Source organism: Thalia democratica, chromosome 2 (assembly GCF_965202585.1).
Source record: "Thalia democratica chromosome 2, ktThaDemo2.hap1.1, whole genome shotgun sequence".
Taxonomy (NCBI): Eukaryota; Metazoa; Chordata; class Thaliacea; order Salpida; family Salpidae; genus Thalia; species Thalia democratica.
Genome location: NC_139166.1, coordinates 23173179 through 23200922, shown reverse-complemented (window position 1 = coordinate 23200922; position 27744 = coordinate 23173179). Strand labels below are relative to the sequence as shown.

At 28.6% G+C, this 27744-nt stretch overlaps 1 protein-coding gene across 4 annotated transcripts in view; it reads left to right on the top strand.

Annotated features, from left to right (window-relative positions):
* Positions 1 to 769: 769 nt before the first annotated feature.
* Positions 770 to 27744, top strand: part of LOC145830236 (uncharacterized) — a 28475-nt gene continuing 1500 nt past the window's right edge. The window contains exons 1-26 of one of the 4 annotated variants that reach the window (XM_082938168.1): positions 770 to 926; positions 7910 to 7988; positions 8849 to 8912; positions 10162 to 10239; positions 10762 to 10806; positions 11899 to 12048; positions 12858 to 12907; positions 13095 to 13147; positions 13222 to 13711; positions 14620 to 14700; positions 15136 to 15213; positions 15593 to 15688; positions 16819 to 16908; positions 17355 to 17441; positions 17780 to 17860; positions 18157 to 18231; positions 19259 to 19342; positions 20615 to 20698; positions 22209 to 22344; positions 22550 to 22693; positions 22897 to 25712; positions 25841 to 26050; positions 26233 to 26304; positions 26696 to 26860; positions 27123 to 27277; positions 27497 to 27654. In XM_082938168.1, coding sequence (XP_082794294.1) covers positions 790 to 926; positions 7910 to 7988; positions 8849 to 8912; positions 10162 to 10239; positions 10762 to 10806; positions 11899 to 12048; positions 12858 to 12907; positions 13095 to 13147; positions 13222 to 13711; positions 14620 to 14700; positions 15136 to 15213; positions 15593 to 15688; positions 16819 to 16908; positions 17355 to 17441; positions 17780 to 17860; positions 18157 to 18231; positions 19259 to 19342; positions 20615 to 20698; positions 22209 to 22344; positions 22550 to 22693; positions 22897 to 25712; positions 25841 to 26050; positions 26233 to 26304; positions 26696 to 26860; positions 27123 to 27277; positions 27497 to 27654 — 5758 coding nt within the window. In that variant the 5' untranslated portion in view covers positions 770 to 789. The remainder of the gene's footprint in view (positions 927 to 7909; positions 7989 to 8848; positions 8913 to 10161; positions 10240 to 10761; positions 10807 to 11898; positions 12049 to 12857; positions 12908 to 13094; positions 13148 to 13221; positions 13712 to 14619; positions 14701 to 15135; positions 15214 to 15592; positions 15689 to 16818; positions 16909 to 17354; positions 17442 to 17779; positions 17861 to 18156; positions 18232 to 19258; positions 19343 to 20614; positions 20699 to 22208; positions 22345 to 22549; positions 22694 to 22896; positions 25713 to 25840; positions 26051 to 26232; positions 26305 to 26695; positions 26861 to 27122; positions 27278 to 27496; positions 27655 to 27744) is intronic. The other 3 variants (XM_082938169.1, XM_082938170.1, XM_082938171.1) reach the window with 3 other exon arrangements.

The window sequence follows — 27744 nt, the reverse complement described above, 5'->3', positions numbered from 1 at the left end:
AGATTCATTTTGAACGTTGTGTTACTTTAGCACGATGCAACACTTCTGTACAGCGTCACTTAATCACAAATTTTCATTTTAGTGCGGTGGAACACTTTTGCAGGCGTCACTTTAGCACGGAGTGTCATTTTAGCCTGCTGGGTCAGTTTTGCATGGAGCGTGATTTATTCACTAACTATAGCTTTTCAAAGTACTTTTTAGCGTACGAGGATTGATAAACCTTTTTATTCAACTGATTAACAAATAAATTTCAATACACTAAAAAGTAGAAAGTAGGTTCAAAGAGGTTTGTTTTGTGCAAAAATAACGCTCAGTACAAAAAAAACTGTTAAAAATAGTAGCTCCAAGCAAATGCAGAAGAACAAAAAACGGTGCTAAACTGACGCCGTACAAAAGTGACGCACCGTGTTAATGATATTTTATAATAATTTGACGCTGTGCAGAAGTGTCACATTTTGCTAAAATGAAGCCGCGCAAAAAATACACTCCGTGCAAAAGTAATGCCGTGCTAAAATGTCTCAACTTGCAAAAATGAACCAACGTACTGTGACGCACTGTGCTGAAATGACGCCGTGCTAAAGTAACCTACCATGCAAAAATGACGCACCTTGCAATAATGACGCCGTGCTATTCTGATCTACTCCTCTAGTATTCAGCTTCAAATTTAGAATGTTATAAATACTGAACTTAAAAAAAGTCGAACTTTGGGGATGAATAGAAAATTCCAAATTTAATTGTTTTTTGGTTGTTTAATAGACAAAGTAATTAATTAAACTTAATTAATTAGCTATGTCATCTAAAGGCAAAAGAAAAAACAAGAAAGCTGTAAAACATGTTGTTGAAGATGAAGAGTCTGAAGAAATTTTCACAGTTCAGGCTATAATCGGCCATCGACTTAACAAAAAAGAAAATGTGTATGAGTATCTGTAAGTACTATTATTATTATAAGAATAACCATACTCATTATTGCCACACACTTAAAGTGGTAGGGGGATCAACATTGTTTTTTATAGATTGGATTCATTTTATAGAGATTTATCCAAGTTATGATTACATATACCCTTTACTGCTTAATGATTTTAAAAGTAACTTAAAAACAATAAAAGTGATCAAGTGACCGGTGATCACATGATTGGATTGTTGGTGTGATTTTTTTGTTGTAGCGCCGGTGAACACTTACTTGGGGATTTGAGCTTCATGATTTTCCCACACTTTGTGGTTTTTAGTGTTGAGATTTTAGCCTTGTGAGTGTTTTCCAAATGGCGTGTCACCAAGGGCTTTTTATTTGTTTAAAAGATAGTTTTTTGTTTATTTTATTTTTGGATAGTTAAAGTTAAATATTAATGGGGCAGGTAAAATTACATATGATGTAACACACTCACTTTTCCCCAGAAAACGTTTATCGTTGCAAGGGGTAGAGTTTGAGACTGATGTTTTTTTACCATAAAAAAAAAAAAAAAAAAAAAAAAAAAAGTTTGATAGTTCAACAGGTCTTAAATGTGTAGCCTGATCAGGGTTGCCACTTTACCTGGAATCCTGGAAAAACCTGGAATTTGACAATTTAGACAAAAATAACCTGGAAAAACCTGGAATTTTTAAGAATTTTAACATGTTCAGTAGTAAAATTTCAGTTTGACTCAAAAAATTTATCATATAGATAAATTTTTTTTTTTCATCACCAAAAGTTTTTTTATTAAAAAAACACTTTTTAAGTAGTTTTACAGAACATTTTCAATCTTTTTATACTAATTAACACAGTTTGTTACCTTAAATTTAACTTTAAACTAAAAATAGATCCAAAAAACTTTTAAAAATCTGGATGAAATTTGAAAAACCTGAAAATTTTTTTAAAAAACAAGTGGCAACCCTGGCCTGATGGCATTGTTGTCCTAATTAAAACTTTTTGAGTTGTTTGTTGCAATATCCAAACCCTGTGGTCAACACATATACAAAAAAAAAAAGGGGCCAACCACTAAGGTAAAATAAATGATTTGCAACTTGAAAATATAATTTTCTATAACTTTGAATTTTTCTTCTCTAGTTTCTTAAGTTTGTCCCTTATAAATAATTGAATATTTCTGATAAATTTAATTTTATATAAAGTTTTATAGTTTATGATTCATTTAAAGCTTTTTATAGCAGTAATATATAATATGTAAAATTGCTACATCTCATTAAATCATACCCTTTTGCTGTAGACACAATAAGTGTAAATTTTCAAGACTTAACGGTAATGCAAAATAAAATTATTTTATACTTTGCCAGTGTTGCCAAAAAACCTGGATTTCTAGAAAAACTTAGTGACAATATAAGCTAAAATTGAAATAAAATAAAAAATATAAGCTAAAAATAAAAAAATCTAGAAATACCTAGAATTTTAGAAAATTTGAATAAAACCTGGAATTTTTAACAAATTTCAAATGTTAAGTAGTAAAAATTTGATTTGACACAAAAATCTATTGTATGGATAGAAGTTTTTGGTCATCATCAAAAATTTTTTTTATTAAAAAACACATTTTAAGAAGCAGTAATTAAGTAGGATGATGTTGCAACAATACAGGGTTGCCACTTTACCTTGAATCCTGGAAAAAAAACTAGAATTTGACAATTTAGTTAACAAAAACCTTGAAAAACCTGGAATTTGACAATTTAGGCAACAAAAACCTTGAAAAACCTGGAATTTTGAACAAAAAACCTGGAAAAACCTGGAATTTACAAGAATTTCAACATGTTCAGTAGTAAAAATTCGGCTTGACTCATAAATTCTATCCTTGTGATAAAAAAATTTTTTTTGTCTCTAAAAATTTTTTTATTGAAAAACACATTTTAAGTATCTTCACAGTATCTTTTCAATATTTTTATACTTTTTAACACAGTTTCTTACCTTAAATTTTACTTAAAACTAAAAATAGACCCAAAAATGTGTACTTTTAAAAACCTGGAAGAAATTTGAAAAACCTGGAAAAATTTTTGAAAAAACAGGTGGCAACCCTGCCAATATCAAACTAATTTTCGGTTAAAAATCTGTATTTTATAAATACATAAATAAAATTACACTTGTTTATTATAAACTAATACTTAATTACTTAATTGCTTTTATTTGACAACATAAAGTACAATAATTTATATTATGATTATGATATTGTAAAATTAAGTCGATTAAGCATTTTAGTTTATCATAAATAAATATATATTTTTTGTATTTATATAGGTTGTTTAAGAGTATCTTTTAAGATTAAACATATAAGGCTTTAAACATTGATTTTTTGCATATAATTATGATTAAAAAAGACATCAAATATAATATATTTTCAGTTGATATTGGTGTGAAATCATCCTAGGTAATTACCCGATGATTTTGCACCATTATTGAATTGAAACTATATTCATTTAATTTAGACTCTACTAAACCATAACTTTATAATGTGTTTTTTACAAAATAAATACATTGATAAGGTATGCCACTTTTATTAAGTACACACTAAATGCACTCAATAACCAAAAGGTTTTTGTGCACCAGGTCCAGGGACCAAATATTTTGACCTTTTTTTTTTTGAAACTATAATTACTAAAAGCTAAAATTAACGGGAATGATTACAACTCTTATATTACAAAATTAAATACGTGCTTATACTTAAAAAGACAATAAAATATAATCAAAGTTATTTGTTAAATAAACCACACATGTTGTGCCTGCAAAAACTGATAACCATAAAAACAATTTAGTTATGTTTTTTTTTTGTTAAAAGCTCATTCTAAAATTATGGTTTAGCTTTAGAGCCTAAATTAAATGGACATGAGTATAATTTATGTTTGATATTAGTGTGACATCATCCTAATTAATTATCCAAGAAGCTTTAAGATATCTTTTCAATGTAGCTATACTATTTACACAGTTTTTTACCTCAAATTTAATTTTAAACTAAAAAAAAACCCTAAAACGTGTAATTTAAAAAACCTGGAAGAAATTTTTTAAACCTGGAAAAAATTTACCAAAAACATTTGGCAACCCTGGTTTGTGTATGTATATTTCACATATGTATATTCAGTAGTTTGTATTTTAAAAAATATTAGACTTTTACACAATTTCCATCAGAAGTACATGTGCTTGATACATTTTTATTACAAACCTTGTAAAATAATTACATAAAATTAAATACAAATATATTTCTTCCACAGTTTTATATTTAAGAAACTTTTTACACAACTGACTATATCTCAAAAGTTTATTTTTTCTTTAAAAAGTATCTTATACAACGTAATTATATCTTTTATAGTATTAAAATTGATTTAGATTTTTGTTAACTAATATTGGATGCCCACTATGACCTTACTTTTGAGTAATTTTTGTCTTAACATTATGAAAAAATGAAGTTATTATCTGTTATTAACTGTTGTTCATAAAACGCCGCAGGCATTTAATTCAGAATTAATATTAAAAAGTTGTAAAAAGTGACTTATAGCTTTGCTAAAACTCTAAACCAGGGTTTACCAAACTTTTTTGCAAATGGCCCCCTTTAAATAAATTAAAAAAGCCATGGCCCTCTTCAAGAAGATTACTCATAAACTACCTTTTTTTTTGTTTTTTAATCTTCATCTGCATCTCAAGAATATCTAGTATAAGTTTTTAAACTACCATAAAAAACCCCTAAGACCTTTTTTTTGCTCTTCATCTGCAACTCAAGAGTAGTATCTAGTTTCAAATTATAACCTCATGGCCCCTGTGGCGTCTTTACTGCTCAGGCCCCTCCTATTACCCCTTTGCTGCTCGTGACCCCCTGAGTATCTGTCATCTGTATCCACTTGGCCCACTTTTGGAAACCCTGCTCTAAACTATGTTCAAATTGTAAAAAAAGTGAACCACTCATATTTTTTGCAATATTTAATAAAGTTAAAAATGTATATTTTAGATACTTTTTATAGAATTTGAAAACAGTTAAGGGCATAGGGGGGTCAACACCCTTTTTTGGTTTTTGATCTTATTTTATATAGTTTTTGCTAAGCTACAAAATGCTTTTTACAGATTTAAAAAATTCAAAATATTTTTTGAGATATAGCCGGTCAAAGTCGGAGGCAACAACAGGTTCCTTATGGGAGGCGCAAACTAAAACCGCAAAAATAGACTATTTTACTAAAAATCTATCTTCTCCTACGTTTTTTGAGATAACTACCTCAAATTTTCAGGAAATGTTCCTTGATATATAAAAATTAAAAAATAAAAATTTCTATAAAAAATAAACAAAAAAAACAGTTTTTTTTTAGTTTTTTTATTATAAAATTTTTGTTTTTTAATTTTTTTAAATTCTGTTCCGACAGAATTTTCTAAATATTCCAAGGAACATTTCCTGAAAATTTGAAGTAGTTATCTTAAAAAACGTAGGAGGAGATAGATTTTTAGTGATTTCTAGTTATTTGCCGTTTTAGTTTGTGCCTCCCATAAGGTTCCTATTGTTGCCTCCGACTTTGACCGGCTATATCTCAAAAATTATTTTGAACTTTTTGATACTGTAAAAAGCATCTTGTAGCTTAGTAAAAACTATATAAAATAAGATAAAAAACCAAAAAAGGGTGTTTACCCCCCCCCTCTATGCCCTTAATAATTTTTTTAGATTTAAGCGGTTTTGTAAAGTTTTAATGCAAAAAAATAAAGTATAAATGTTCCATGGCCAGAAAGTTTTCTATGAATTTAGAAAAACTTACTTAAAAATTTATTTTTTTTCTTCATTTAATAAGCAACTAAACTCAAATTTTTAGGAAATGATCCTTGCATTATAAGCAAACCAATAATTAGAAAATTGTAATAGTATACAAAAAATTAAGTTTAAATGTATTAATAATTTTCAAAAAGTCAGTCTTAGTTTTTATATAAGAAGCTACTACTATTTTGAATTCTTATTAATAAGGAGGTATAAGCAGGGTTGCCACACACTCAATATACTTATGATAACTCAGGAATTTTTTAATTTTATAAAGTCTCAGAATGACTCAGTACAGCTTAGGATAACTCGGAATAATTTGATTTTTTTTTTGAGAACTTGGGCTAAATCAGGATACTTTTGTTTTGTTATAAAAACTCAGAATAGTTTTAAGATTTTTTTAAAATCTCAAAACATTATTTTTTTCTAGCTTTGAATGAGGTTTAATTTCAATATATAATTTTTTTATTATCAACTTCCTTAAAAAAATATTTTTAATAATTTTGAAGAGTTAATTTTATTAAAAGTAATTTGGAAAAAAATCATGACTCAGAACTAAAATAATTGCAATCCTGTATTAGTGATCAAAGTTAAGGAGTTTAATGGGTTCTAAATGGAGCGTGTGAACTAAACAGAAAGCGTATCTCACTAAAAATCTATCTCCACCCACAGTTTTTTAGTAGTTGTTTTAAAATTATTTTTATTAAATCTTGAATAAATCATTAGCAACTTGTAGGAAAAAAAAAGTTTATTTTCTTACTAATTTTTTTTAATCAAAAAAAAAAGGGTTGCCACACACTCAGGACACTTTGGATAACTCAGGATGTTATAAACTTTTTTAAAAACTCTGGCGGGCTCGGGATGATTTTTTTAAAATTAAAAACTCAAGATAGTTTTAAGATTAAAAAATCTTAAGAAATATTTTTACTATGTTTTAAATGAGAATAGTTGATTTTAAGTTTTATTGTTTTATAAAAAGTATCTTATAGTAAATGGGTTGGAAATATTTTAAATTTGCCTGCCAGATGTGAAAAAATTAAGTTAAGTTTTTGTAAGTTCTTTCTTACAATATTTAGAATAATTTGTTTTAACAGTTTAAAAAAAATTATGATTCAAAAATGTTAATTGGATACTTTTGAAAAAATAAAACTGACAAACTTTTCTAAACATTTCAAGGAAAATTCCTAAAAACTTGAAGTATTTTTCTCAAAAACATAGGAGGTGATATATTTTTAGTGATTTTTAAATATTAACCGTTATTTTCTCAACCCATTAGGAACCTATATTGTACTCTATCATTTTAATATAATGTTAAAGTATATTTCCATATCTCAAAATTTAGTATTAGTTTTAAAAAGCTGTAAAAAGTAACTTAAAGCTTAGTTAAAACTAAATTAACATCAAGTTGTAAAAAGTGATTTACCCCTATGGCCTTACTAGGTAGCATTTTATAATTGTATTTGTTATATTATTATAAAAGAACAGATTTCCTCAAATTTAACAAAATTTATTCTATTTGATTGTATATAATTTAGTTAATACAGGGTTACCACTTTACCTGGAAACCTGGAAAAACCTGGAATTTGACAATTTTGGCAAAAAAAAACATGGAAAAACCTGGAATTTTAACAATTTTCACATGTTCAGTAGTAAAATTTTGATTTGACTCAAAAAATCTATCATAGAAATAAAAGATTTTAGTCATCATCATATTTTTTTTTATCACTAAAAAACATATTAAAAGTAGCTTTACAGTATGTTTTCAATGTTTTAATACTATTTAACACAAAGTCTTACCTTCAACTTAACTTTAAACTAAAAGTAGACACAACAATGTCTACTTTTAAAAATCTAGAAGAAATTTGGAAAACCTAGAAAATTTTTAGAAAACAAGTGGCAAACCTGTTAATATTAGACCGAGAAAATAGAGAAGAATTGGTCAGAAAATCTGTTTTTTTGGTCCTTCTATAAGGAACCTGTTGAAGTGATTTTGAACCAATATATCTCAAAAGTTGTACAAGTTGTCTGAATATTATTTAACTTATTAAAAAACTAAATAAAATACTATGTTAACAGTTGTAATATTATACAACTAGTATTTAGTCTAATTTACTCATTTTTAATAACTATGATAAAAAACTACTGAAGTTATAATATAGCACCCCATTTTCAATGGATTTTATTTAAATTTCATATTAATTTGATAAAAACAGAGTCAAGTGGAAAGGGTACGGCCCAAAACACAACAGCTATGAACCTGGGGAAAATTTTAATGATGGACCTATACTTAAGGTTGGTTGTAAAGTATTTAATAGTTTGCTTACTTTGTTTTTTAATAAATTGTATTTGATTTTTTTTCATTTCTTCAAAATTCATACTGCTAAGTAAAAATTAAGCCATTGACATATATGAATAGTAGTTTTTTAACTAGTCCTAAACTAAAATTCATTGCATATCAGCTTAAAATAAACACTAAATATTTTTTTTTATTTCATAAAGTTTTAAGATTTCAGTTGTCACCTTTAAAATGATTCTCTTAATTGGATAACTTTAGAACTAATTTTTTGTAATTGATAGAAGTTAAGGAAATGGGACTGGGGGTTAAAGCTTTTTTATGAAAAAAAAAACTCTTATTTAAAAGCTTAGAGTGTATACTACAAGGAAAATATTATTACATAAAATATTTTATAAACTTTTCAGACTTATATTTAAAAAAAATGTTTCCAATATAAATGTAAAATGAGATCACCATGTAAAAAAGTGCTTTACTCCCTATGCCCCAAGTTTCATCTTTATTTTTTGTTAAAAAGGCTTGATTTTTTATACTTTTTATCTTGTTAAGTAGTCTTCAATTAAAAGTATATTTTATTAAATATAATTTTCTCAAACAAAAAATGATATCAAGGGCATTGGGAGGTCCAACATTTTTTTTACTAAAAATGACATTGACTCTAAAATGAAAAATAAGTATAAACTACAAGCCTGTTTTTATAGAATTAAAAAATCTTATTTAACTTAGAGATATTGTAATTTTTGTAAAACGTTTCCAATACAAACGTATGGATACAGCATTTTTTATAACTTTAAGCGTTTAATAAAAAATATTACATAATCTAATTGTTTAACATAAAATCTTAAATTTATATACTTAGAGGTACAAAAAAAAACATCGCCTACAAGATCCTGAACCAGTTACCAATAAAGTTACTAGCACAGGTTATTTTGTTTTTAACTCTAGTCTTTATTTTTTTCTACATTATTAGAGTAATTTAAAAACTAATGCAATATGTGTTTGCTAATAATTTTTAAAATATAAAAAGTATAATAGTAAAAAAAGAATTAGTATACTTATTTAAATAGTACACATATTCTTTTAATTTTCAACAGTAAATATTGTTGGTATTCCACTTCAATTTTTTTTTTGCATTATTAAAGCCAAAAATAGTAATTAAAATGCAAAATCTAAAGTTTACAAAAAATCTAGTCCGTAAACCTAATCCTTTCTTTAAATAGCTTTTGTATGTGTAAATTTATTTCACTATTAATGCAGGATTGCCCAAAAAACCTGGAATCCTGGAAAAACCTGTAATTTTAATATTTAGCAAAACAAAATACCTGGAATTTTGAACTGTTTTTTAATAAATTTTAAATATTTCTATTAATTTTATAAACATGTTAAGTACCGAAATTTCAATTAAATATAACAAATCTATCATAAAGATGAAACGTTTTTTTTATCACTTTTTTTCATTGGAAAAAACATTTTAAGTACAGGGTTTCCACTTTACCTGGAAACCTGGAGTTTGACAATTTAGGCAAAAAAACTGGAAAACCCTGAAACTTGAGAAATTTTGAAAAAACCTGGAATTTTAAACAAAAATCTATAGAAAAACCTGGAATTTTAACAATTTTCACATGTTCAGTAGTAAAATTTCAATTTGACTCAAAAAATCTATCATATAAATAAAAAATTTTAGTCATCATCATATTTTTTTTTATCAAAAAACATATTTAAAGTAGCTTTACAGTATGTTTTCAATGTTTGTATACTACTTTACACAGTTTCTTACCTTCAACTTAATTTTAAACTAAAAATAGACCCAAAAATGTGTACTTTTAAAAACCTGGAAAAATTTTTGAAAAAACGAGTGGCAACCCTGTAAGTAGTTTTACAGTATCTTTTCAATGTTGTTATGCTATTCAAGATTTTTTTTTAGTTTATGTTAAATTCTTTATTAAAAATGAACCAAAATACTTGTTCTTATAAACCTGAAAGAAGTTCGGAAAACCTTGAAAAAGTTTACAAAAAAACATTTGACAACCCTGTCTATGTCATTAAGAGAGATATGTTAACAAATGAGATATACCCAATATAGTTTTCCATTAGCGTTTTCAATATGCATGCAATACAGTAAAATTTAGATACACGTAAATTTAAGTAAAAAATAAAAACATTTGAATTTAGGAACTGTCAAAAGGCAAAAACCTGAAGCTGATATCTCAAGCGTTCCTAAAAAGCAAAAGTTAGATGCTAAAACAGTCGGTAAGTATGCTTAAGTATGCTTTTTTGATTTGAATTCACATTTATTTATACAAGTGATGTTGTATAATAGTTAAAATTTTATAGAAAATTGCTTAAGATTAATCAAAAATGTTCTTAACTTACAGTGTTAAGAATTTAAATGTAAAAATTGTTTATATAAACATTATGTATATAAACTATATAAACAATATATATATATATATAAACAATTTTTTTACAGTTTTTTGACTTGCATGTGCATTTGTAGACCTAGATTATATTGACAATTATTATCATATCATGCATTAATAATTTGTGGTTTTCTATAAAAATTAGTTGTTGGCATGTTTAAATATTATTAAAAACAAGTCTTAGATTTGAAAATGTTTTTGATTTGAAAGTTAGTTTATTTATAATGAACCTAAATTGTAAAACGTAGATAATTTGAATAAAAATTAGTACAATAATGTTTTTGTATTTGTTTATATTGAAAATTTTTGCTTTTTAAATTTTATTATTTAAAAGTTAAATATAACAATAAAGAAACAGAACGACAAAACAAGCGAAGAACTCGAAAGACAAAATCAGGTAAAATTAAATTTGATTATTTTTGTTTTATACTGCATAAAGGTAAGTTGAATGTTTGTTCAACTGGTCTAAAAAGAGCTTATATGATATTTTTATAGTCTGATGAATAGAGATTAAACTTTTTTCTTTCAAAAAATGTTTCGGTTAACATTTATTTATTAATTTTTAATGTTCTAAAGATTTATTTACTTTAATGCACTAAAATATTTCAAGTTTATCTTGAAAATATGTTTTTTTGTTACTTGCTGTATTTTTTGTTTTTTGTTTTTACTATTTATGTTGGCTTTATGCTTGTTTTGTTTTTATTTAGTTTATAAGCATAATAGTATATTAGGTATAAAGTATAAGTAAACTTTAAGCATGAAATGTTAATTATTTATGTAATAAATGATAATATTTATATTTTTTATTTATTTAAATAGTTGTTTTATTTTAAATAATGACTGATAAAAAAACTTAAGTTCTTAGTTTTTCAGCCGCAGATTATTCAAAATATTAAAGTTTGTTCTTGAATGAAGGTTTTTAGTATAAGTTGTAAGCATTAAAATAGTTTCAATAAGATTCAAGAGTTAGTCAATTTATTAAAGTATTTTGAAACAGTATAAAATAGTTTTTGGAGTTAATAACATCTGGTAATAGTAAAAAATCTAGTTAATTAATAGTTTTTAATAAACCTAAAAAGTCGAAAGTAGAAACCCAAATCTTACCACAGTAAATGTTTCTATCTTTTTGATTAAGTAGAACTGAGTTTTATTCAAATCAAATTATTTTGATTAAGGTCATGCTTGTGGTAAGTTTTAAAATATACTGCTTGTTAAAATAAAACACACTGTAAATATGTATCTTAAAATAAAAATAAAATAAGAATCAAATTATATTTTTTAATTTTTCTAATGATTAGTTCTAGATTACATTAGTTAGTTTGTGCTTGAAAAACAGCGCGATTAAAGCTTTTGTGACTGCATGTGCCCATCACCAAAATCGTAGAACACACAAAAACTTATACACTTTTGTTTTTTAAATTCTTAAAACGTCCTAGTTTTCTGTCGGCTTGTGTTTACAGTAAAAAAAACCATAGTGTGTCATATTCAGATGCGGCGTTCGACGTTTTGAAAAAGTTGCCCAAAGAGCTGCAGAAGCCGGGAGCCATTGCTGAGCAACAAGCAATTTTTGCGATTCTAAATCAGCAAAAAAACGGATATAAGAGAGCTCAGACTCTGAGAAACCACCCAGACAGCCATGGTTAGGTGCTAACAAAATAAAATCACCTCACATTCTAGTTTAACTGTTAATTTTTTATTTAAGGAAATCCTAATAGCTTAATTAAATCATTATTTGTGATATTTTTGTGTTACTAACTGTCATAGGCCAACATTTGAAGCTCCTTAAATTTACAAAAATCATACTAAGTTATTATTTTGTAATACATATATAAGCATGAAATATAAGGTTGAGCAATGTTAAACAAACTAACCTCAGTAAAATAAAATAATGCGAGTTTGAGAAGCAGGTGTAGACATAAGTATGCTTAGTTTTAAGTCTATTATGGCTAATCTTTAAAGTTTAAAAGTATATAATTTTAAGATTAAGTTGGTAATTTATAATATTAAAAAAAAAATACACAATAATTTATAATAGTATAGTTATTTGTTTCGAATTTAGTAAACTTATCTTGTTTTAAATTCGTAACAATTTTAGTTATTTGTTACCTTTAAGCTTATGACCTGAATAAAAGTATGAAAAAAATGTTGTTGTTAGATTTTTATTTGTTTATATTATTACAGTAGTTCGTGTAAGTAAATGATAGTTTAAGTTTACGCTTTAGTTTATTTCTAAGCTTGAATAGGATTTTGCTTTAAGTTTGAATGAAAAGTAATTGCAATGAATGCCGTTTTCTTTAGTTCACTTTTTTTTGCACACTTAATTAATTTTTAAGCAATTTTAAATTCAATTTAATTAATTTAATTTTGAAATATAAGTTGCTAACATGGTATAAATTCTGCTAAGTTATAGTTTTATTTGCAAGATATAAAAATGTTGAATATTTAAAGGTGCGCTGGTTGGAACTTCTGCACCTGTAACTCCTAAGGCAATGGATAAGGTTATTTATTAATTTACATAAATTTTAATAAAAATTGTTAATTTAAAACTAAAGCACCTGAACAAAAGTAACAATCTGACCTAATGATTAAAAACATGACAAAAACAATATGCATGTTCTCAATTGTAAAAGTTTCCTTAAAGTTTCGTACTACTATAATAAATTACCTGAACCTTACGACTTATAGAAAAAAACCAGCTCTATCAAGGAAAAAGGAAGACCAAAGAATAAACCTCCTGTGTAAGTTCAAGAAATTAATCAAAAAACCAAGGACATGTGTTTAAGAAAATAATTTAACTAACATTGTTTTACAGAAAGAAAACGCCTAAAAAGACACCCTCTAAGATCAAAGAGAAAAAAGAAGATTCCGAGGTTGAGATAATCAGTGCGACGAATGAAGAAGGGACGGTCATGCTGTTGGACTCGGAATCTGAAGAGGCTGCTGATCCTAACGCTGCGGGCGTCAGTTTGACCGAAGACACCGTGAACACGGGTAATAGTTCAGATGCCAAAACTGTGGCAGGTAGCAGTGTGACCGCAGATCCAAACCAAGGAGATTCGTTTAAAGACGCGTCGAGCAAACGGAAAACCGAGGCCGAAAGCACAGGCGCTTCATGTGAGGCTGTAGATGACAGCTTGCCAGACGAAGTTAACAATTCAGCGGTGACCGAACGAGCGAGTTCGGAAGAAAGAAATGTAAAAGCAGCTGAAGAAACATTGCTGAACGAAGGTCGGCCCGAAGTGCAGAAGCTTGTTGAGGAGGCAAAAGAAGAAGTTAAATCTGATGTCACCTTCAAAGGACAGGTTGGGTTTTATGCTGTATTAATCTACAAAAGTTAATTTTTTTAGGTTAGCTAGTTATTTTAAAGTTGTATAACAAGATCATACGGGTAGTTGAAGTTTATTAAATATATATTTTTTCTCTAAAAAGTCAACTGTATAAGAGTTAAAAAGAGTTCTAAAAACTTCCCAGCGACTTAAATTATAGTTGATCGACAAAGCTAGTTTTTATAAAATTATAAATAAGGTTTTAAAAATACATATTTTCTATAAAAAATGCTTAATTTAAAGCTAATTATTAGAAATCTGGAATCATAATTAAGAGAAAATTTTCCGTTTTTATACTCTAAAAAGTAATACTGAATAAGTAAAAGATTGTGGTTAACTGTTTGATGAATTTCACATTTAGATGAAGAAAATATCTAGAATCTTATTTTTAAACATGGTATGATTTACCCAATCGTAAATAAACTCAGGGTTGCCACTTTACCTGAAAACCTGGAAAAACCTGGAATTTGAGAAATTTTGAAAAAAACCTGGAAAAACCTGAAATTTTTAACAATTTTAGCATTTTCAGTAGTAAAATTTCAATTTGATACAAAAAATCTATCTTATTAATAAGATTTTTTTGTCATCATCAAAAAATTTTTATTTTAAAAAACACATGTATAGTAACTTTCAGTATCTTTTCAATGCTTTTATACTATTTAACACAGTTTCTTACATTAAACTTAACTTAAAACTAAAAATAGATCCAAAAATGTGTACTTTTAAAAACCTGGAAGAAATTTAGAAAACATGGAAAAAAATTTGAAAAAACGAGTGGCAACCCTGTAAATATTAATTATAATTTATTGTCAAAATAGCCCTAAACCATTAGCCGATAAGATATTTTAAAATCAGTAACTAATACTTATATTGTTAAAATATAGACTGATGGTGAACAAACCACATATAGTGTCACATCTCCATCTATTCAGTCAACTTCAAATATGCAGGAAACATCTGAACAGGTAAAATAAGCTATTTTGTCCTTTTTTTTTCGCAATAATTTTTGGCTTTAAAGAAAAAAAAAGCACGTTATATAAGTTTTAAGTAAATAGAGAAGATAGGCTGATTGAAAATTTTAATTATAACATGATTTTATCAAGTTTATCCTTGAACTTATAAAGTTGTTTTTGTTTATTATTAAGCTACTTGAGCTAGTATTTGAAGCGTAAGCAAGTTGATGCAGATGAAAGGTGAAAGAAATTAATAAAAATATATTTAAATAATTTAGATAGACTGGCTCAAATTCGTTTTTTGCCTTAACTTAGCTGAATTTTAAAAAAGAAAGAACTTCATAATTCTTGTGCTAATTTTGCATAAAAAACCAGTACAATTAATAAAATTTAGCTGAGAAGGTATTTTGAATTAATAATTAAATGTTATTATTATTTTTATTATAGACTGATGTTAGTGCCACGGATGAAATTACATCTCCGTCTATTCAGTCAACTTCTAATTTAAAGGAAACATCTGAAGAGGTAAAATCAGTTTTTTTTTTACAAAACAATTTTATAATTAAGCTGTGGTTTTGAATAAAAAAATATTACAACATTATAAAAGTTTCAAAAAACTTAAGAAGTTTAGACTGGTTGAAAATTTTAATTATAACAATATTTGATCGAAATATTAAAATTTGTTTTTTTTTCGATAAGTAAGCAGTTATACAAAATTTTGTTTCAATAATTTAGATAGGCTGGCTCCAATTAGTTTTTTGCTTATCTTTTAGATTCCATAAAAAACGTAACTCCTTAATTATTGTACAAAATTTAATGTCAAAAGTTTGAACAATTTTTAACGTTTAAATGAGATGATATTCTAAAGTAAACAAAATAATATTGTTTTAATTTTTAAATATAGACGGATGGTGAAAAAACATCACTGATGACAGACACTGATGAAATTACATCACCATCTATTCTGTCAACTTCTAATTTAGAGGAAACATCTGAACAGGTAAAATCAGTTTTTTTAAGCGAAATAGTTTTTTGAAATAAGTTTTAGCTTTTAAGAGAAAAAAAAGTTACTACGTTATAAAAATCGAAAAATTAAAGAAACTTAACTTAGTTAAAGTTTTATTAAAAAAATATTTTCTCAATTTTAAGTTGTAACTAATTAATTCTTTGTTCGTTATTAAATTCCTTAGTTTTGTTATTGAAAAATATTTTAGGTTGTATAATATAGTTAAGCTTTAAGTTATAGTGAGATAACAAAAGAGTATGCAAAATCATAAAAGAAACTTTTCCGACTTTAGTTTCTTTTGTACAAGAATTAGTTCATCCTGTTTTAAATGTATTTCTATCTTGCTTTAGATTATTTTTTAAACATCTTCAAAATATACACGATGTTAAAAAAATTTATTGACTTTTATTTTATGAAGTTTCAGTATAGCTTAAGGATGAAGCAACAATTTTCTTGTTTAATTACTTGACTCATAAAATATATTTTCAAAGTAACTATTTACCATTTTAGTAACATTTAAATATTCAAAGTTTAAAGTGAATCATTTGCTAAAAGAGATCCTAGCGAAGCAAGTTCACTGGAATATATGATAACACATTCTCACAGTACTCTTTCTAATAAACTAACATATATTTCTGGGTGTTAACAAGTTAGCAACGGAGCTCTGTAAAAAAATAAAACCTGTAAGGAAAGAGTAGAGAATAATTTACCGTATCTATTTTTTAATTATTTATTATTACATTTTTTATAAACGTATTTAGTAGCATACTAGTCTTACCGTAAGATATGTTACATAAAAATAATGAAAAGTTGCTTTAAGGGTTTGAACAGTTTGTTATACTACCTAGTACATTCAATATTTACAAATTTTTAATTGTAAATTAATCAAGGACAAAAGAAATATGATATATTAGGAAGCAGTTTTCATTTAGAACAAAAAAGTTAAATAAAAAATGTTTCTGAATTTAGCTTCAAATTTCATACATTGAATATAGTTAAAGTTTTTTTAACAATTTTTCGGCTCTTAAACTTAAACTATGAAGTTTGTTAAAATTAAAACTTAAAATGTTTAGAAAATTCTTTTACGTTTATAATTTTTTTATTAACCAATATATTTTATTCAGAGTGATCTACAAGTAGAAAAAAAAGTAGAAGAAACTGTAGAAACTTCCTCACAATCTACTGGCATTTATGAAGAAGACTCAAGTGAAAAGGTTGTTGAAAAAAATATATTGGAATTAAGTAGATCGATTAGTTTCAGTTTACTACTTAAAGTTATACGCTTTTTAAACTTAAGTTTCTTGATAAAAATAGTAAAAGCTCTTGAAGGTTTTTGAAATTTAATATCCAATCTTTTTACAAGAAATAAATTTAGTAATACGTGATTGAAAGATTAGCCAAAGAAGTTTTAATTATATATACCTTATATATTTGATTAAATGGTTTCTAAGGTTAAAGTTAAGCAAAAATTCAATGTAAATAAAACTTGTAGGAGGTGTAATTCTGTAGTTCTTAATTATATATTTAAATTGCTTAAGTTAATTATCCATAGTTTTTTTTTGTATTGTTTTTAATTTTGGATTAGACTATGCTTATATAGACTATACTTTTACATCCAAAAATAAAAACGACTAAATTAAAACAGCTGATTAATTTTCAGGAAGAAATAGCTCTTTTAAATGAGATTAATAGAGTTTTCGACAGCAAAACAGATGAAGACAGGAATGAAAGCTTTTCAGATGATGGAGTAAGTTGAACAGAAAAATGTATAAGCTGTCATAAATGTAAAACAAACTACATGTGTTCTCTTAATTTAATCCTAATACTAAACTTCTGATATACAAAATTACTGATATTATAGTTTTATTTTCTGGAAGTTAGTTTTCTCAAGTTTATTTTTTCTTGAGATTGTATCAAAAAAACAATTTATTTTGTTTGCTGTTACGTTTGTATCAAAGTTATTATTTTTTATTATTGTAAGAATATCAAGCACTGTTTATGGTAGACAGACTTGTTTCATTTTGTTTTGAAATTTGTGCGGTATTTAATTTACCAATTTAAATTGTAAATGTACCAAATTTTCAGGGCTTATCTCCACTGCCTTATAGAATAGATGAAGATGAGTTAGATGAATTAGAAGCCCGACAAGACGAAATTAATGATATAGTTAGTATATGTAGGAATTTATCTGAAGTTTTTTTTAATAATTTTATAAAAAAAATTTAGTTAGTATCCTTAAAGTTTTTTATAACATAATCTTGTATAAGAATCAAAGTTTTTTTAAAGTAACAACTTTTAGAGTATTCTTTTCAGTTAAAAACAAAACTAGAAATAAAATAGAATATTTTTTCATATATAGTGAATCTTATTTAAGTAAGATTAAATAAAATTTTTGTAGTTAAAAAGTGATAATTTGGCAACATGTTAACCAAACAAACAAATGAAATCTTATTAATGTTTAGATGGATGAAAGTAGATCAATCGCAGAAAAAACTGACAAGGAGTCTGAAGCAAATGTGAAAAGTACTCCTAATCAAGTTATTTTATTTATTCCATGCTTAATCAAGAATATGTTATATTTGAAATTCCATAAATTCTTTTCACAGTTTATAAGGAATATAGTATATATTTTGTTTTATTAATAAGAAATAGAATACTTTTTTAAAGAAAAAAACAGCTCAAAGTTTACTAATTTTTAAGTTTATTGTTTATAGAAGTACTGAAAAGTAGTATAAAATATTTTTATTTTAGTATTTTTAGGTTTTACTTTAAATAGATATACAATTAGTTTTGTTAGATGAACCCACGTTGTAGATAATAGTTATTTTAGGATTCAAAAAAAGAAAAGTTTTTAATGATAAAACATAGTTTTTTCACAGTCTTGAATGTTTGTATATTTTTTAAGTTTAATACAGGGTTGTCACACACTCAGGACAAATCAAGTCAGTTCGAATCTTAGGATGACTCAAGATAACTCAGGATAGTTAGAAATTTTAAAAGACTCAAGATGACTCAGGCCGGTATAGTTTTTTAGAAAAAACGCAGGATAGTTTAAAAGTTTTTCAAAATCTCCGATTAGTATATTTCAAGATTTTAAATAAGACCTAGTTTAAATATTGTGTTACTTAATAATTAATTTTGTTGTAGAAGTTGATTTTTTTTTGAAAAGTTATTTTATTTTTTAGTTTGAAAAAACTCAGGATGATTCTAGGTTACTCGAACAGTTTTTTGTCGCTCTGAACAGTTTTTTGACTCTAATAGTGACATTCTTGTTAATAGTGTTAATCAAGTATATATGTTTCGACCAAATTACACTTAGACTATTTAGTTTTAGATAACAAAATACTTTTTTTGCCAATTTTTTTGTTTTTTTGTCTGTATTCTTTTTTTTATAAACTTTTTATGGCTGTTTTCATCGCTATTTATAACAATTATTTAATAAAATGCACTTAATTACTTTGAAAGTGTTATTTATTATAACTGGCATAAATAACATCAGGAATAAACATTTTAAAAGTTCAATAGATTGGTATTTAGTTTTTAAAAAGTTCAAATATTATGTAGATTAATTCACCTGAAAATCTTGGAAGTTCGTTCAAAATTAAATCAGCTAAAAACACTGAAGAACAAACAGAAGAATCTGAGAAAGTTAGTTTCAAAACCTTTATATTTTTGTAATTATGTTAATACTAATTTTTTAACTGACTTTTTTTTTATGTGATTAAGTTTCTAAGAACTAGTTGAAGTTTAAAATATAGCTAGCTTTTAATTATTAAACATGTGAAGTTTGTATATAGTAACTTATTAATGAAAAACTCTGTACGCACTTGACAATTAACACATTTTACTACTTAAATTGATCTTAGTGTTTTCAAGATCATGTGGTAGTGGTAAGTAGTTATTTGATACACTTTGTCTTGGTTGGTATATTTTTTACCAGCTATTTAAAAAAAAGTAAAAGTAACTTTTGATGTTAAATATACTTAATTGGAAGTTTAATGGGTTCAATACAATGGAGTAGAATAAAACTTTAAACTGAAACTAGTTAATTAAGAATGTATTTTTTCCTACATCTTTTTAAAAATCTTCTAATCTTTACAATTTAATAAACGAATTCTCGTATAAGTTTTATAAACTATTGAATATAAACATACTATTATTATTTTTTGTTTTTTTTTAAATAAATATTCAAAAAATTTTTAAATCAATCAATAACCATTTCCTAAAGATAAAGTCTTTAGTTAAAAAAATATAGGAGAATATCTATTTTAAGTGAATTTAAAGGTTTTTAGAAAACTGATGATAAAAAATTCCCTTCGTAAGTTTGTATCGGTAATTTTTTACAAAACAGTTTATGTATCAAAATCAAAACTTATTTAAAATTTTAATGTTCTATAAAAAGTGTGTTGTAGTTCATTCTTACAAGCCAATGTCATTTAATTACGTGTCTTGACCTAGTGTAGCCTTAAATTGTTTTATTTACAACTAATGTTCAAAGCTTTTTAGGAAAAGTAAAAATAAGAAAACAACTTGAGATATTTTGTTTATCAAAATATATGTTGACAGTAAAGTACTACGTAAACTATTTTGTACAGACGCATAAAAATACTTAGTGAAGTATCATGAAAATAGTTTTGTTTTTGTTTAATTTTTAAAACGAGCTTTGCGGTATTGATCAGGCATTCTACCAGTCCGGTTCAGCCCGCATTCGTGCTTCGTACCACAGCCCGAACGCGATGCATCGTGTTTATGTATTTTAAAGGTTTTTGTGAAACAAAAGCACCGTAAATAAGACTTACAAAAATAACTTTGTCGTTTATGTGGTTAGAGTGTTTATAAAAAATAATTTTAAAACTTAAAAGATTCAATGAAAATTTTAATAAATATAGAACTTTCAAACAACATTTAAAACACTTAAAGGTTAATCTGCTGGTAAAAAACGCTGAAGAGAAATCTTTACCTGATGTTGATACAAATGAAGAAAAAACACAAGAGCATGTTAATGTAAGTTAAATTTGCAAAAAAGTTATATTTGACAGGTCCTTCTCTGAGTTTTATATATATATATATATTTAATCTTTAAAAAGTATTTACAGTGTTAATAAAAAAAAGTTTTCTAAAAGCTCTCAAATTTTAGTGTGGAAAACATTATTTTTATAATTCATATATTTTTTAGTTAAAAAAATATTTAGTTTAATTTACCACAGATGTTCTTGTGTTAAAACTTTATTTCAACTAACGGCGTTTCACTGCTCTCAAATAAATTTAAGAACAGATCTACGGAGTCTATAAATTATTAACACACATTAGAAATAAAGCAGAAAAAGCATATATAATTATGTATAGTGTTTATGTAGGTAGTAACTATAAATGAACTTTATGGTTTAAAAACAAAGTTTGGGATAAAAACATAAAATTATAAAATTGTCTACAAAAAGTACAAATTTAATAAAAGTAGGCACTAACCTCAAAAAGCTCTAAGAATAGGCAAGTTTTTCAAAAATGAAAATTAAATTGAGTTGTGCAGAAATGTTACGTCATAATAAATTTAACAAATTGGTCAATAATTTATACAGTTTAAAAACATGAAGTATTAAACTTGCAAGTGTTTGTGATTGTAATGTGAGTGTTGTGAAATAAATTAGTACATAAGTAGACAGAGTTATTTAGAGTAGAATCGTTGGTTGTGGGGACAGATATTCGATAAATCTTGCCGCTTATTCGGAAGTAGGTCTTTATCTTCTGCTGCAATTACTGCTCTTTCTGCATTGCAAGTTGGGCCAATTCTACTTACTCCGTTGGATGCATGTTTGATCTTTGAAACAATACTCCACTCTATGTTTGGCCTTTTACCGTACCTGTGAAAAAAGCTTCAGACATAATCCGATAAACGCGTGCTTTGTTTTTTATTTATATTTTTAAAAGTATGTTTATGGTTAGCATATCTATCCTTGAAACTACCTGCTGTACTTCCGATGTAAATTTTATCTGGGCCCTTACTTTCAACTTTAACTTTATAAATTACATTTTTAATTAAACAATTACCTTTTAATGGACAGTTATTTTTATTTATTTTATGGCAATTACATGTTTTAGGCATATTACTTAACTTATTACTATTAGGGTTAGTTGGTTTTGAATAGTTATTTATAGTTTTATTGTTATGCATTTTGCTTATACTTTTAGCGCTATTATCACCTACTTGTTCTAAGATTTCTTTTATAATTTTAGAAATACTTCTAGTTATACGTTGATTATTATAATCTACACTATTATTAGTACTATTGATATGGATATTTTCATTATCTTTAATATTAAATCTCTTCTAAAATTTATTTAAGAGCAGTGAAACGCCGTTAGTTGAAATAAATTTTTAACACAAGAACATCTGTGGTATATATTCCGATAAGCTTAGCTTATCAGGATCTCCAGGATTTAACGCCTTTTAACGTTTCATCTTATCTTTAGTTTAATTTATTAAGTTTGAAAAAAAAAAATCATTAATAATTTTAAGGCGCCTGCTAATGATGACAACGATTCTGATACGTCATCGTGTTTTTCAACTGATATAGAACTTCGATCTACCGACTCAGAAACAAGTGCATCATCAGAAGATGAAGATGAAAGAAAAACAGAAAAAACTGCTGGTGGTTGGTTATAAGTTTTGTTGTTTAATGAACCCTTGTTGATTTTTTAAAGATAGTTTTAGTATCGACATAATTTTATTAGAGACAAATCTATTGCAAAAACGTAGATGTCATGGTTTATTTTGTTGTATAGTTTGTATTGAAAAAATACTACTAAAGTTAAAACAGTTTTCTCGAAAATTTGAAATATTTATTCGAATATTTACAGAACTAACAACTGTAAAGAGTGGCCTAAATGAAGATCCTGAATCAAGTGTTGGTTTTTCGATTAGCTCGACCAAAACAATTGACACCCAAGGTCCAGATATTGAAAATACGGAAAAATTTTTTGAAGAAAAGCTAGTTGAAAAAAGTTAGATTCAGTTGTATAAAAACCAGTATTTAACTTTTTCAAGTATAAAAATGTTTAAATTAAGTAGTAGTATAAAGCTTGTTTGAAGTAACCCATTAGTAAAACATTTTTATAACTCAATAGAAAAAGTTAAATCTCTAAACTATTATAAATTAAATGTAATGTTTTAAAATTTATTTAAGTTATAAATTATAATTTTGTAGGTCAAACTGAAGATATCCGTCAAGAAATACTTTCAATTTCAAACCAGACTTCATCGCTTTCAAACAACAAGACGCCTGCATCTACCAGTTTTCCAGCGAGCGAAGTGCAGTCCTCAACAGTCAGCTCTTTGAATGCGCAAGCTGAGATATCAACTGAACGGCCCAAGTCACCAACAAGAAACCTTTTTGCATCATTGTTAGATAGTGCATATACAAGCGTTCAGAAAAGCAGAGAAAAAGCTAAGCCATCTTTTGTTGTTAAGAAAAAAATTAATCTGTTGAAGAAACAGCCACAAAAAACTGCTTTGAAAACCCGCATTCCGCCGCTGTCAAGTGACAAAACGAACGCTCCTGCACAAAAGTCGCCTGTTGTAAATGATGCGGTTTCGAAAAGTCCACCGAAGCTTGACGAGAGCGAGCCAGCTGAAAAGAACAAGCCGCCCGAGCCTGTAAAAGTCAAGGTTGTACCTCACAAGGAAGCGGTCGAGCCGAACGAAGGCCACTGCGAGAAAGCCGACACCCAAGCGTCTCATTCTGAAAAGCCGGACGCAGTTGAAGATGCGACCGCAGAGCCCAGCGAACAGCTCATCACTATAAGGTTGAATCACAAGATAATAAAGACCGAAAAGACCGGGGAGATAGTTTTGGACGACATGAATTTTGAGGAGGACGAGCGGAGGATGCTGAGCAGCACCGAGTTTACGGAGGTGGTTGCCGCGGAAGGAGACGAGGAAAGTGATGAAAAATCAGAAGTCTCAACTGCCGAATCGAAGGTAGCAGACAGTGTCAAGGCTGAGAAGGAAGCTGCGGGCGCAAACGGTTCCGACATGGATTTGGTCAATTCGAATTCTGAAGGTGAGCAAAACAGTGGGAAAATAATACGATGTAAAAAAACAAAAAGTTTAAAATCGAGCGCTAGTAAAAAACTGATTAAATCAGAAAATCCTCAAAAGCTGATTAAATTAGAAAATATTCTAAAGGTTGAACAACAAGTGGACAGTTTTGCATTACAACCAAAAGCTAATAGTAAATCTACCAATGGCGTTGAAGAAGCTATAAGTAATAAAAATCTACATAACGAAGTTGAACTTCAGGGGAACCAGGACTCACAAAAATGTCTAGATGAAGCTGAGGAGGTCTCTCAAAACGATAACTTAAACCAAAACCAAGACTCCCAAGGAGCTATGAATGTATCTCAAGAAGATGTAAGCACCATTGCAAGCCAGGAATATCAAGAAGATCTTGGCACAATCGGAAGCCAGCGATCACAAGAAGATTTTAGCACAATTGCTAGCCATAAATCTCAAGAAGATCTTAGCACAATTGAAAGCCACCAATCTCAAGACGGAACTGTCTTCGAGTTTCTGGAAAGTTCTGACACGATCAGGGCACCGGATTCCGAAGAAATATCCGATGCAGTCAACGCGCTTAGCTCTCAAGAAACCACGGAAGATGATCCGGACGAACTTCGAGCGGCCGATGACGACGAAGATTCTTCTTCTACAAACGGCGGACTCACCGAAGAGGACTTTTACCTGGTGAACGAGCTGATAAACAGCTCGCAGGACGACTGCAGTAGCTCCAATCAAAACGAGCCTGCTACGCCTGACAGCGAAAACACTAATCAGAACGAGCCGGTTGCGACAGGCAGCAAAAATAAAAACGTCATTGTGATTTCAGACGACGAACAGCCCGCTGAGACTTACGGAAGCCAGCGTCAGCCTCACCCCTTTCTAACCGCGGAAGAACTCGAACTGATGAATCCGATTCCAAGCAGCGAAGATGAGAATCCCATTCCTTTCAACCTTTCTGACGATGAATACGAAAAACACCTTGTAATTGACGAATCGTTGAAAGACTCGCCGGTCGCCGAACGAGCAAAAACTCCGGTGAAAGAGGCGCCAAAAAAGCAAGATTACAGGAGCAAGTTCAAGATAAAGAAGAAGAACCCAGCTGATAGGCCTTCTGAGAAGGCTGCTGCAAAGCCCGCTACGAAAATAAAAGCTAAAAACAAGATGATAAACGCTGATCGGCCACCGCTTCTCGACAATCCCGGGCCAGTCAGCAAGCCTGCACCAGTAAGTAAGCCTGCATCGCATGCTGCAAATAAGACGTCGCCTCGTCAGTCCCAATTCCATCCCAAACCCACATCGCAGCCCGCCATCATTCCCTTCAACACGTTCCAGGCGCAGGGCCAGAGCCAGTTTCCCCCCTACTACCAAAACGGTCCCTACCATCACCAGGGTCCGCCGCAGTTCAACCCACCTCCGCCCATGTACGGCCAGCAGCCTCCGGTGTTCAGCCACCAGCCGCCCCCGATGTACCAGCCGCCCAACATGATGGACCCGTCGCCCTTCTACCAGATGCCCGGCTACTCTGTACCACAGGAGCAGCCGCAGTTTTTCAACGGAAGCTTCGGCAGCAATATTCCGGTTGCCGGTGGCCAGCGCTCGATGGACCCGCGCAAGCCTCCCAACCAGCCTACCGATCCCAGGCAGCCGCCGTCGGTGAACCCCAGGGGCAGCAGGATGGCAGTGGAAGCCGGTCCCTCCCAAAGCGTTGCCACCACCAGCGGAAGAGTTTTGAAGAGGCCCCCGTTGAAAAACCCCCCTCCCAGAACCAGGCAACCCGCAAAAGCCAAAACAGATTCGATGAAAATAAAGTTTAGATGCCCCGAAAAGCTGAGCCTGCCCGATATAAGCGAGAAACTACGTCGAAGGGAGCCGCTCACCAGGGCAGAAGAAGACCACGTGAAAAACAACCAGAAGTTTTTCAAGGATGTGCCAAGAATCAAAACCAAGTTCGACTTCAAAGTTGTGAGTAACTTGTTTTATAAATTCTGACTTTCAAATAAGCGCTAAACCAAAATTTTTATATAAGAGAGACTCAATATCTGAGTTTTAAGGTGATTTAATTTTTACTATTAATTTGTTTTAAATTTTAGATAAACGAGAAAACGGTGAGGAACTACATGAAAGAATGTGATAAAAAGAGAGCCAACGCAAATCCGTACAGTGCCACAGGCGATCATATTGGCGAAGAAAGGCCTGGTGGCATTAGCAACAAGCAGTTCAGGAAAGCAATTGACAAGGGTGACTATAAAATAGTTCAAAAAGCTTTAAAATCGTCAGCAGTTTATAACATCGAACATGAAGTGAGATACTTGCGCATTTTACACTATAGTGAATTAAATTTTTACATCACGCTTGCTATTTTTTAACGTTGGTATGTTGGTATTTTCAATATGTTTTGGTAGATTTTAAGTTGATGAAACAACAAAAAGGAGTTTATGTAAAATTTAAGTGAACATTATAAAAAATCACCATTTTTTTACAGGACGAACTAGGAATGACATCGGTCTGCAAAGCTGCACAAGCAAACTATTCATGCAAGCATGCGATTGTTCAGGTTTGTTTTATTTGTTTTATAACTATTTCAAGGTGGCCGAAATGACATTTTACTTGAATTTTGTCTTTTGTTATAACCAGCTTGAACATATTCATAACCCTAAAAACACAATTTTTAAAAAACAAGACATAATTTTTAACTATTTATATAAAATAAGAAAAACTGTCTAATTAGGTTTACTGTTTACTTAAACGTTAAGATTCGAATAAGATTTAAATGTGTAATATTAATCTAATTGTTTAAAAAAAGTGCTGATTAACACTGTTGGTAATATTTTAATTTAAATTGAATTAATTTAAATATTTAAATTAATTAAACAGCCTGTCGTTTAAAAAGTTTGCTAAAATTAAAATCATTATATTGTATACCAAACTATATAATCATTAAACAGATGCTGCTGCTTGCAAAAGCCAATCCGAACCACCGAAATAAAAAAGAAGAAACTCCGCTGATGATGGCAAGTAGATCTGGTTGTCAGATTACTGTCTCACTTTTGATTAAATTTGGCGCCAAAATTAACTGCTTCTCCCTAAACAAAGAAAGTGCTCTAACAATGGTTAGATACCTATAAATATTTTCCAGAGTTTAATGGTTTTAGTTAAAGAAAATATTTATTACACATTTTAATTAATTTGTAAGTAAGGCATTTTAAATTTTGGTTAGCATATAGTTGTCAATGGATATGAAGAACAGGCGTTATGCTCAGCTGAAAGTTAGCAGATTAATAAAAAATGACGAGTAGGAACATTCTCAGACACTAGTAGGAAACAACTCGTGCAACAATTTTAACACAACATAATACAACAACTTAACCTCAGGCGATACAAGAAAACCACTTGAAAGTAGTGAAGACGCTGTTGAGAAACGGAGCGGTTTGCATCGACGACGAGGTGAGGAAGACGGTCAATAGGATGAGACGTGCGGCCCGCAACCCGACTGAGACGCTGAGGTGGTTCGACAGCTACGTTTCAAAGTTGGTTTCATGCGTTGTGGTGTTTATATGGTGGACGAGTAGCTTTGTTTTGAAAAGAATGTGTTTGTTTTTGTGTTTTCCGACTAGAGTTTTTATCGCTGTAAAACAGTATTTTTTTTAAGCTCAAGTTTAATTATTTTTTACAGTTCAAATAAAATATTAACATCTTATTACAATTTGAAAATATCAAACTGTTTATTGTATACCCACATATTTTAGAGCTAGAAAATCCATCAATGAACAAGTAGGAAAAGGAGCTAATACGCTTTTGATTAGGCTTGTTGAAAAACAACCTCTTTTGCTGTGTAAAAGCCTTACAGTTTTTCAAAATGGTTTGTGGACCTTTGATTTCCATTACGACCACAGCAAGATACCTGGTTTGTTTTACAACATTTAATATTTTTTAAAAAACAAAAGAAAATTTTAAACAATTATTTTTTATTAATTGTTGTTTAATTTCTAAAAAA